The sequence below is a fragment of the Ursus maritimus genome, unplaced genomic scaffold (assembly GCF_017311325.1).
Source record: "Ursus maritimus isolate PB19 unplaced genomic scaffold, ASM1731132v1 scaffold_19, whole genome shotgun sequence".
Classification (NCBI taxonomy): domain Eukaryota; kingdom Metazoa; phylum Chordata; class Mammalia; order Carnivora; family Ursidae; genus Ursus; species Ursus maritimus.
The window spans coordinates 37,301,201-37,313,495 of record NW_024424341.1 but is presented as its reverse complement, the minus strand read 5'-3'; the positions used below and the strand labels follow the sequence as shown (position 1 = coordinate 37,313,495).

The following is a 12,295-nucleotide window of genomic DNA, read 5'->3' as shown; positions in this document are numbered from 1 at the left end:
GCTCTGCGGGGAGTCTGCGTGATCCGAGCAAGATTTTTACCGATGCTTCTTCAAACACTTTTACATCCCACGAGAATAGAAACAGACGGACATTAGCTCCTCCTACAAGCCTGTTTCTAGGGCCATCAAAGTGGGGATTTACTAACTAGACAAAATCAGACCCCAAACTCTCCTGAGATGAGAAATAACGGAATAATTCTTTAGTTGGGCCAAGCCCAGCTTCTGGAGAAAACCAGATATCAAGATGGTGGTTCCGTTTGGAAATCCACATCCACTTTGCATGGAGCAGAGAAGAGAGGGAAAAAGTCAGGAATATTTGATTCCTTGTGCCAATATCATTTCCACTCTTGCCAAGTCAAGCCAAGGGGGGGTTGAAGTGTTCAGCTATCCTTTGTGCTTCTGGCAATGCTAGAAAGACATTGAGCTGGACTGTGAGAAAAATGCCCCCAAATGCCCATTCTGTACCCAGTGGGGCTTCCATTCCCCCCCGCCCCCAGATATAGTCTCTTAGTAAGGATGAACATGCCTGGTCCTCCTGCGTCCTGGGACACATAGCAGCCAGTAAGAAAATCAGAAGAGGATTTTGATTATGGCGGGCTGGGTACGGGAGTCCAGGAGTGAACACTGCACAGGGTCAGGCTCGTCCCGGAGGCAAGAGGATGGTGCCTCCACCCCACCCCAGGTAGACTCAAGAGCCAGGGAAAGGCCTTCCCTGCCTGCTTCCAAGCTCAAGCTAGAGGATACAGAAGCAACGAGGCCCAAATGAAAGGCAAAACTTGTGCTCTCTAAAAATAGGCAGTTTATGGCCCGAGTTTGTTTTGGTGTCTCCCCATGAGTGCGAAGGGGAGCAGGAGGGCCTGGACCCTGACCTGGAGGGGCAACAACGATGCCTGGTTTTTGCCTGGCTGGCCTGAGGGTCCTCATTCCCCTTTCCAGCGAGGGGCCGCACACATACTCCAGGATCTATTGCCCAATGGCTGAAAGGTTAACTAAGCTAAGATTTTTGCACATACCCCAAAGCTGTCAGGGGAGTGCCGTGAGCTGCTATTTTGGGAGGGGGCAAAAAGTGCCTAACTGCTGACTTTCAGAGGACAAGGGCTCACTAGACAGCAGGCTCTCTGATGCTGCCTTCCCCTCCACCCTCTCCTGTGCAAAAGGACACCAGTGGACAAGCTCCCCCAAGGCAGGAAAGCCTCCCTTCAGCATTGATAGGAAGATGGGAAAATTAATAGGGGTAACAGGAGCTCATTTCAATAAGAATGAGCTTATGAACATGCCAGGTTTTGATCTTTTCTGATGCATGGATTCCTGGCAGGAACTGTGGTCCTACACAGGTATTTGAAAGAACTGAAAATAGACTTTTAAAAAATCCCCAAACAACAATAGAAGAAGAAAAGTCACAAACTTAAAACAACAATGAAATTGAAAAAAAAAAAAAAAGACTTAAACGTTGCTCCCCTAGAAAAAAAGGGGGGAAATTTGGACAGACATAAACCCTTTTCTCCTTCTTTTAAACATTGTTTTTAACTGCTTCGAAAGTAATGAATTGTATGTGGATAAAAATAGATCTGGGGGTGCTGGTTAATGGGGCCTTGTGAATCATTCAGCATAAGGAACTGTCAATATTTTTTTGAGCTGTCAGAAATCCATTTAGTGATTTTTGACAATTCAAAAAAAAATATTTCTGACGGCTTGATCCAGTTCTTAGTGAATTAGGGAAGGAGAGGGGAAAAGAAATATATCAATTTAAATTATGAACCAAGCCCAGCTTCTTGAATTCTGCTCTGTGCTCAAAGTAACATCAGAATTCAGAGCTTAAGAAATACCCCGCTCCATTTTCCTTCCCTTCCTCCCTCCCTTCTTTCCTACCCTCCGGCACTCTTCCCTCCCTCCCTCCATTCCTTTCTTCCTTCTCTCCTTTCCTTTCTTCAACAGGCGCAGTAAAGTCATAGACATCCATTCATAGATTGAACGTGGAAAGGTCCCACCATCATTTCTCTCTGGTGAGAATATCTGGGGGCTGGCAATAATACACTGGGCTTCTATTCGGAGAAAGGCTTTCAGATACGGATATCTGGGTGCCAAGAGAATATCTCTGATCCTCCCTGCCCACCCCAACATTCATTTGATCCAATTCTAGGCTTCAAGTTTATTACTACATTTGAAGATCTGGAATTACTTTGGGGTAACCATATTCTTGAGGGAGGTAAAGAAGTGCCAACTTGCTAACAAGGTCAGGCAGGCGTAAGTCCAAAACACACGGGATCACAGCACCGCTAACCAGGGGTTTCACAATGTCCATTTCTTGTCAGAACAACGGACAGACAGGTGAAGGTACAGAGGGACAGAAGGCGATCGGAGAAGGCCAAAGTCACAGTAACTGCCGTTTGGAATGTCTAAAGATGAGTCACAAACACCCCGAAACAATCTCCCTGGTTGGAGAGAGGATCGCTTTATTTCTACAGTGTGGTTAGTGCGATATGATTTTTAGTACCCTCTAAGTCAATACAAAGAAAAGTGTAAGGAAGGAAGTTTGGCTTAGCGAAGAAGGAAGCAACTGTCTTTAGCTGTCTTACGCAGAAGTTGAAAATACTGAAGGGTTTGCAAGTTACCATGTCTTTCTGTTTTTGTTTTCCGTTTTTAAAAATATTCTCCCCCTCGAGTTAGAGGTTAAAAACAGGAGCAGTCCGCACTGTGAGACCCCACCCCCCCCCCCCCGCGCCTTCCCTACAGGCATTTCGGGTCACCGGGGTGCGATCCCGAGCACAAAAGCGTGAGCGCTAGAACTTCCAAAGGAAATCGACTCTCGTGATTGTCTACACTGCAAATTACAGCATCGCTGGGGTGTTTTCATGGTTAGTTCGAAATGTGCTAACGGAGGAGTCTACCTCATTTTTTAAAAATGCACGATTCAGCACTGATGTTTTGGGAAATGAACTAAAGGAAGAGGATTCTAAAACTTACCACACAAGTCTGGCCTCTTGATACATCCAGAATTTGCTGTGCTACTCGCAAGTCCGTTAAAGGCGGCTAAGCCATCAGAACTGTAGGCCCTGAGGACCGACAGCATGTTCAGTGGCTTCTCCAGGCCCGGAGGGCCCCGCTCTGGCTTGGGCAGGCCCGCCGAGGGGTCCTGGGCTGGAAGCAGGCCCGGGCCGTGCCACTGCTTCTCGGGCGCCTGGGGCACCGGCGAGACGAGTCCCTGGACCGGCTGAGGGGCGCCCGCGGGCAGCAGGCTGTCGCCGCCGTCTCCACCGCCGGGGTCCTTGCTGAGGGCGGACTGGGGCTTGCTCAACATCTCCGGTTCCGTCTCCAGATCCTCTTCGTCGTTGTTCTCTCCCTTGGAGGAGTCCATGTCCTCCGAGGAGGCAATGTCGGAGAGGTCATCGGTCGCGTTCTTGTTGGCGGTCTCGGGGATCAGGATCGGGGCGTCATCTTCGGCGTGAGCCTTGCCGTCAGGATCCTGGCTGGGGCAGGAGCTGGAGGCCCCCGAGCCCACCATGCCTGGGTAGACGCCAAACTGCTTGTAGAAGTCTGACGGGAAGTTACAAAACGCGGGGTCCACCAGGCCGGGCCACGCGCCGCTCTTCTGCTCCCCCAGAGTCTCCTTGATGGGCCCCGGGGCCGTCTTCTCCGAAGCGGCCTCGAGAGGCCCGATCATGCTGGAAAGCGCCATGTCTTTGTTTGATTGTGCCGAGGGCAGGAGGGCCACCTTCCCCGCCTCCCGGGCCTGGTCTTTGCAATTGACCGTGACCCCGACGGAGCTGTCTTTGCGTTTCGCTTTGCCCAGGTGGTTGGCCTGCAGGTGAAGAGCCATCAGCTCCATCGACGAGGTTGTGAAAGCACAAAACAAGCATCCGTGCCATGCGATGCTGTCTTGCACGGTCACCGACGAGCCCGGCAGCGAGGCGGCGTCCGGCCGCACCGACAAGTCTAGAGGCTCGTACTGCGATTTCTCCGACTTCCTCGGCACCGCCTTCCCGCCGGCTTTGTCCTCGCCCCCGTCCGGCCCGTGCACCTTCATGGACGGAGGGTCAGACAGGCCTTTGTCCTTCATGTCCTTCTCCTTCTTCAAGGAGCTTAGGACAAAGCTGTCCATGAACGCTTGCAAGGACCCTTGGAAATTCACACCGTTGCTCACAATACTCTGATAGGCTCTTCAAGTCTCGGAGAAGTGGGTGCTTTTGGAAGGGAGGTCGGCGCCTTTCAGGGTGTCCGAAGGGGCCTCGGAAGTCATGCCGGCGGCCTGCCCCGAGTGATCTGCGGGCGAGAGCACCCCTGCTGTCCACTGCTGGGAGGCAGGGCCGCCTCTGAAGTCGATTCCGGGGAGACCTTTAAAGGCCCCCCGCAGGATGTCTGGCCTGATAAACAGAGCAGCTTTGTTGGACAGCTCGTCCCTGTGGTCTTGGTTTGGGGGCTGTCCAGACAGTGGCCCGGCTCCATTCTGCCGCTCCCGATGGTGCCGCTCTAAGTGGTATTTTAAGGACGCTGACTGGGTGCCGGCATAATCACAGTGGGGACACTTGTAGGGTTTCTCACCTGCAAGATGTCGGTATAAGGAGAAAGAAAAAAAAAAGTGTTGATCTCATTTTGGTGTGCTGAACAAGGCTAGAAGGATCAACATTTGTTCTTGGAAACAAAGCAGCTCAAACTAATAATTAGTTAGAGAACAACTGTTTTTTAATAGAAGAATAATTCGTACTCTTAAGCTTTTTTAATGATTTTGTACCATTTGGGACTATTCAGGAATGACATACTATCTACACACAATTAGCTATCTTTTTTCTTTATCTAACATGTGAAAACGGCTGTAGATTTAAAAGCTATGATTATGAAAATTAAGCATAATAATTTCAACCACAGTGATCATTAAAAGTAGAAGTTTAAAAAGACAAAGTATGTAACAAATGGCTGGTTGCAATATTTTGTGTATACAATAGCTCTAAAATTTGTTTAAATTATACACATGGAAACCATTTTTAAACCTAAAAATTTTATGGCACTGTTACGCAAGACTGAAATGAATGATTTAAGTCTTGCTCTGCAGTAAATCATGGATATAATTAGCAAATGGCATACTGCACAAGTAATTTATCATTATTTGGAGGGCACCATTCCAGACGAGCTCAGATATCTGCAGACCTACTGCATTGTTTCTAAATAAAGAACTATAAATACCGATTCTATAAAATATTAATACCATTACAGTGCATTATGATTGCAGCATGTAAAGACATATAGTTAAGATAAAAAGCAGTCAATAAAACTTAAAAGAAAATGAGTAATAAAAAGGTACAAAATATATTTAGTTTCTGTATTTGAAATTAACATTATCTACTGGTCTTTGTAGTGCCTTAAATTTGTACTAATGGCAAACCTAACGCTCCGGTAGTAAAATGTGTAATTTACCTATAATAAGCGCTTTCTAGAGAATAAAAATAGCTTTAAAGAGTGTTTTAAAACATATAAGATCATTTTCATGAATTAAATATTTATTTAAATTCAACACCCAACTTCTGTTGTTCTTTCCACCATGGAAAAGATACCATAACGTACAGCCTGGACCTGCCCGCGTTGTGGGATAGAGGAAGGGGAGGAGAATAAACAGATGTGGATTTAAATATATTCCAGGAATTCGTTTGCAATCCAGGGTCTTTTCTAGACTTTGGAATCGAAAAGCTCTCTGGAAGAAATGCGGCTGTGGCGGTCCGCTAGCTGATTCTCAATGGCGCCCTGTCGATATCCACAATTACTCCTCCCAAGAAACTCAGCGTACCCCCACCCCTTCTTCCATTGCTAGTCTAAACCAGACTGATGTAAAAAGCAACAGCAAATCATTGGTGAGTGGTGCATCTCAAAGACATCTTACTGTGCCCAGTGAAGATTCCGACTCCCAATCTCCAAGGAGTAGGGCGTTTGGGGGTAACACACTTAAGAGGAGGGAAGAAGGATTCCTGGGCACTGCAAATAAGAAGCCCATCAGCCCAGGTTCTGAGCAACGGACTCCACGTCATCTTCAACCTTGGAGAAACCATGCCTGCCTCTCCAAAATGGTGGCTCCGTGCTCCTCATTCACTCCTGCGGGCTTCAGAAGGTCTCCCTTGGACACATCAGAGATGGGAAAGGGGCCCAGCTGGGAAGGTATTTCTCTAAATGGAAAGGTCCCAACTGTCTCTGGCTAGACCGATGAGATGGATTGAGCAGGAAGACTCTAACCCCGTTGAGCTAAAGGCATAAATGGCCTCGGGCACCATTTTCCCACTTCTTGGAGTCAATCCCTGTGTCAGGCTCAGATTCACTCCAGCCATGCTATTTGGACATCTCGTCAGAGGCTACGGAACCCTCGGAGGGACAGGCGCTGACCTGGAAGTCTGGTGGCCAGTTGGAGCGGGAGCAGGGCCTGGAGCTGAGGGGGTAGTAGCCGGGCTTGTGACAGGAGAGCCTAACTAGGGACTCAGAATCCTGGCTCCCCAGGTCAGTGGGAACCTAGGGAGGGCCCCGCACTGAGAGCTGGCAGAGGTGAGGGTACTGGGTGAGACTCAAGTTGCATTTCAGATATGCACCTGGAAATGATTAAATGCATCTGGCAAAGGGTTTGCAGAGAACGAACGCACGGGCATTCATTAGCGGGAGCTACAGAGGATGTGGACTTTTGCCTCCAGGCCTCAGTGGGGTGAGGGGCGGTCTGACTTAGTGGGAAGTGCAGGGATGCACAGGGATGTGTGTGTATTTCCAAAGGACACACATTTGAAATGCACACCAGAGCAGTGGTTCTCAAACTCAATTGTGCTTTGGAATCAACAGGGGATTTTAAGACATTACTTCTAGAACCCCATGCACAGTTCTGATTCTCGCGGTCTGGGGCAAGTGTCCCTGGTGATTCTGATGCAGGGTGAAGATTACACTTTGAAAAAGCCAAGGTGAAACTGCTTGGGAGCCTTTAAAAATGCGGATACCTGGTCCCACCTCCACCTCCAGAAATTCTGAGTTCACCGGCCCAGGGTGAAGCCTGGGATTTGGGTCTCGTGGAGGCCCGCGTGTGGGCTTCTGTGGAGCCTGGGTGGACAAGCACTGGGGGGAGCACCCCCGGAAGTGCCCCTATAGGTGGACATTGTGGAATGGCTTAGCAGGGAAGGTGGTCTGCTCTGGACCCAGGAAGTGTCTGGAGAGTGCACTAGGGACCAGAGCCCCCATGCTATTTTGCCCTCCCCAGGGCCCATCCTGGGAACTTTGCTTTCTCAACCTATAAACATAGGAAGGTGATGTACCCGGTATTCCCTAAGGCTCCTGTCAGCTCTAAAACCCACATCAAGAGCAAAACCAAGTCTCCTGAATGGGGTCAGAGACACATGTGTACGTACATGGGTGCCCTCGCACACCCAGAAATGTGCACATCCATTCACACCCAATGGTTTTTTAAAAAAAGATTTTATGTATTTGAGAGCGAGAACATGAGTAGGGGGGAGGGATAGAGAGAGAGGGAGAAGCTGGCTCCCCACTGAGAGGGGAGCCCGACACAGGGCTCGATCCCACGACCTGAGATCATGACCTGAGCCGAAGGCAGGCACTTAACCCACTGAGCCACCCGGGCACCCCAACACACAATATTTTGATTGCATGAATGAACCTTCTACCCCCAAGTAGAGAGGGCAATTAAATGAAGACCGAAGAGATAAGGCCCCAGCTCCCATTGCTTTCAAGGGAGACAGATCATACGGTTTACTAAAGCGAGTAGAGTTCACACACATACACACCACACACACCACACTCACACACACATCACAACCCATCACTCACAGCAATCGTACACACACACACAGACACATACACATACCACACACCCATCACACGTACACTCCACACACACATATACCTACCCCCCACACACACACACACGGCCCACACTCATACATAACACACACAGCACAAGAAGAAAAACTCTTCCTTCAACCCTCTGCTCTTTTAAAGTTCAGAATAGGGGCGCCTGGGTGGCTCTGTCGGTTAAACGTCCGACTTTTGATTTTGGCTCAGGTCATGATCTCAGGGTCATGAGAACGAGCCCCATGTCAGGCTGCACGCCCGGTGGGGGAGGGGGATCTGCTGGAGATTCTCTCTCTCCCTCTGCTCCTCCCCCACACGCTCAAGCTCTCTCTCTTTCTCTCAAATAAACAAATAAATCTTTAAAAAAAATAATGAAGTTCAGAATAGGCCTTGGCCTCCACCGCTCCAGGGAAAGCAGGCCATAGCTGAGAAGCAAGAAGAGTTCACTCTTAGCACCTGAGTCTCCAAGGGTCCAGGCCCTGCTAGATTAAGGGCTACTTCGCAAGTTTTCAAGGGTTATTAGGCTGCATGTGATACACACAGGCTCTAGAAAGCCCTCCATTGGCCTTTCTCTACCTCCCACTCGCACTGTCGGAAGATCCCCTCTGCATGGGTCCACCTCCTGCCTCGTTCCTAAAGGCTTTGTTTGGGTAATGCTTCCTATCACCCCAGTTCCCCAGAGAAATGCTCCAGAGTGAAGTTCCAGGGCATAAATCCACGCCTTTGGATGTGTGTTTTTAAAAAAACCAAAGAACAGGGGGGCCTGGGTGGCGCAGTCGTTAAGCGTCTGCCTTCGGCTCAGGGCGTGATCCAGCATTCTGGGATCGAGCCCCACATCAGGCTCCTCCGCTACGAGCCTGCTTCTTCCTCTCCTACTTCCCCTGCTTGTGATCCCTCTCTCGCTGGCTGTCTCTATCTCTATCAAAAAAAAAAAAAAAAAGAAACAAAAAAAAAACAAAGAGCATAATCCTCGATTTTATTGTCTTTATAACCCTGAAACGATACCACTACTGCCGTCTCCTTGAAGCCCTCCTTCACCTTCCCAGGCTTCGTCCCTGAGAGGGTAGGGGGGCGCTTCAGACTACAGCCGGCCCCCACGTGGGTGCGTTCCTGGCCAGGCAAACCCAGCATGGAGTCGTCTGGGACAGGCGTCTCCTGGATAACCCCAGGCAGCCCGAGGGTCTCAGTGTCCACTGGAAACATCCCAGTGCTTACCCAGACATGCCCTCCCCCAGGGCACATTTCAGAGCGCTGCGGTGGCAAACTCCCAACGCCGCCTCGACTAGGCGGGGAGGAACCTGTCAGCACCTTTAGCAGGCTTTGAGGTGTGGCTAAGCCCCTGTCTCGTGTTTGGTGACCGACGGAGGCCGAATCTCCCCACACCGAGAGCTGCTTCGTAGTCAGGGTCTCCGTGTCCGGCCATGTGCTTCGCCCCCAGCATGCCGGCTAATTCTGACAAAGCCCCAGGCTTCTGCCAAGGAACGAGTCAGGGGGCCACCCAGCATTCTCCACACAGCCGCACGGCCCAGGCAGACCCAGACCCTGCCAGCAGCTCTGTCTAGTTGAATGATTGGCCACTTAGGCCATAAATTGGCCCAAATCTACTGGGAGGATCACTGAGACTGCCCTAAGCTTTGCAGGTGGTCCTGAGTCCTCTAGCCACCTCCGAGATGTTTGGAATCTGCTATCTTTTCGTCTGCCTGTGGTTGGAACCAGACACTCGGATGCCTTCAGAGCCAGGCAGATCACAGGGGTGTGCAAAACAGCAGGGTAAGGGGGAGATGGCTGTCCTAGAGGGCAGCCACCACTGACACCAAGCAGCTGGGGACATGAGGACCTCTGACATCTTCTAAGAAAAGCCCCACATCTAGATTTCTTTTTTTTTTTTTTTAAGATTTTATTTATTTATTGACGGAGAGAGACAGAGCACAAGCAGGGGGAGCAGCAGGCAGAGGGAGAGGGAGAAGCAGACTCCCCAATAAGCAGGGAGCCCGATGTGGGCCTTGATCCCAGGACCCTGGGATCAGGACCTGAGCCGAAGGCAGACGCTTAACCGACTGAGCCACCCAGGCGCCCCAACACATCCAGATTTCTACATACAATATCCCGGTTTTTCAATATTGGCACCTGCTTTAAGACTTCAAACACCGCAAGAGCCACAGCACCCTGGTCCGCAGCGCGGGTCTAGACAGGGCAGCCCGTTTGAAACCTGGATCTGGGAAAAGGATGCCCAGTACAGAGCCATTCGCCCACTGGAGAAAGCAGGTGAGGACACTGGTGGCCTTCTCTGGGGAAACCTCTTCCAATATCTTAAAGGAATAAGATATGGGCACAAACAGTACATTCCGAGAAAGGAGAGTTTTGCTAGAGAAGGCATCCTGAAACAAGAAATCATCAGTTCATCATTCCAACAGACTAATGAATTACTGGAAACATCTTACATGAAAGCAGCTACCCACTGCCACACGGTGCAAGATGTGTATTCAACTTTGGGATAACATTGGTAACTTCTCCCGGTCTCTGGACCATAAATTTTTAGAAATATATGACCAAGTGATTTAATTAGTTCACTGTACCTATTTTTACATGAGCACGTCTTTCATCATTCTGAGCCTCTACTTTGCACTCGATCAGCCATGGGAACCCTCACTGTTCTGGGGAGTTATTTTGGTTCTCCTCCACGGAGCAAATACCCCGATAGCACTTCTCCAAAAATAACAGGTGGATTCACATTATCCTCTTCGGAAATCCCTTCAGCGAGCTTTTCAGGAGGGCTTCATGCTTCTAATGTGTGTGTGTGTGTGTGTGTGTGTGTGTGTGTGTGTGTGATAAATCTCCAACAGTGTTTTAACTTTTAAGTGGAGTAACTGAATATTTCCCCGTATTTGCATCCTCTATTTGATATTTATTTAGTCTTTCTCCATGTCTTTACTTAGTTAATACCAGGAGAGATAAATATGGTGGTGCCTTTGCAGCAAACCTTCAGTACATTAATATAAATTGTACACTAATTCCCCCAAAGCATATATATGTTGTAAACCTGAAGACTTTTCACACAGCTGCTTATTGCTAAACAGTGCCTTGTCCAGAAGGGGACAATCTGTGTCTCTAATTGCTGTCACTGAAGCCGAGATTCATTATGTGACTTTCCCATTAAAATGTGAGCATTAATTTGTATAATGAAATATCACCCACTGCAGTGTTCATTAGCCATGCCCTACTGTATACGGCACATTGTTAGCTACCTAGAAACTGTAGTTAATTTCACTAATGGATATTTCCCTACTTAGTGTTTGGTAGGAAATTTATACTGTAACATTACCTCTTAAACTTTTAAGGAAATTTAAATTCAATCAATTATTTTCAGCAAAAGTTGGGGATGTCATTAAGGCAGGAACAGTAAGGTTGGGGGACTACGGACGCTTTTAGTTCATCTAAGAAATAAAAAAAAATGATAGAATTTTAATTCAAAACAAAAAGAAAAAAAAGAATCATCTTTGGGGCAAGCAGACCTTTTTTTTTTTTTTTCCCCATCATGATTCAGGTGGCCGTCCCCCACTAATGACAACAGCACATGCTCTCCTTTTAGGAAAAAAAAAATGGGAAAAACACCCATTTTAACCAACCTATTTTTGAATAGTTATTCCGTGTGCTTTCATGAACGTTTAAAACAGCCTGGTTAACTTACCCAGAAGAGGAAACAGAGACGCATCAAAGGTAAGGGACGTGGACATCAGGCGTTAGGCACCTGGGTTAGGCCCACTGAACTCTCATTTCCACCCACATCTAGGGACTAGTCGGTGCCTGGGAAGCTCTTTGAAGATGAAAGGCAGTTTCCAAAACCACATACGTCATTTATTATCTCCTGATGCGCCAAGTCATTCCACCCCACCTTCCACACCTCCAGGTGTCACAGAGGCCGCTTCCCTGCCTCACCGCCTCCCTAATCTCTCTGTGCTGATGGGGAAACTGAGGCACATAGGGTCAAGGAGGCCCAGCCACAGGCCATTCTGCATTAGGGGTAAAAGAGGAGCCAGGGTGCACAGTACTTCCCTTATACATCGCCGGGAGGCTGCATCAACACACCTTGTGGGTACAAGTCACTTCCTTTCCTCCCGCTGGTTATGGTGTGGACACACACTGTCAAAGAAATGTTGCATTAATTCCCTATAACAAGCCCAAAAATCCACCCAGAAAAGTAAAAAAAAAAAAAAAAAAAAAAAAATCAATACAGCGCAGCGGTTAGGAGACAGATGTGGGTTGCACCCTGCGGTCGATGCTGGGTGACTTGGAGAGGGTCACTTCACATCTCTGGGTGGCCCCTGGTCACCAGGGTGCTGTGAAGGTGAAGGATTGCAGTCGCGTGCAGGGCTCGGCACAGTGCCTGCACACGCGAGCGCCCAGGCAGTGCTGGCCATCGTTACTATCATTTTTCTTGTTACCCTGTCCCTACTGGCTGCGTTTTTCTGCCGCC

The 12,295-nt window shown here is 48.8% G+C and overlaps 1 protein-coding gene across 1 annotated transcript in view; it reads right to left on the bottom strand.

Moving 5' to 3' along the window:
- Nucleotides 1-12,295, bottom strand: part of ZNF536 (zinc finger protein 536) — a 236,642-nt gene that overhangs the window by 144,042 nt on the left and 80,305 nt on the right. Inside the window, 1 exon segment of the mRNA XM_040633675.1 lies at nt 2,965-4,539. Coding sequence (XP_040489609.1) covers nt 2,965-4,539 — 1,575 coding nt within the window.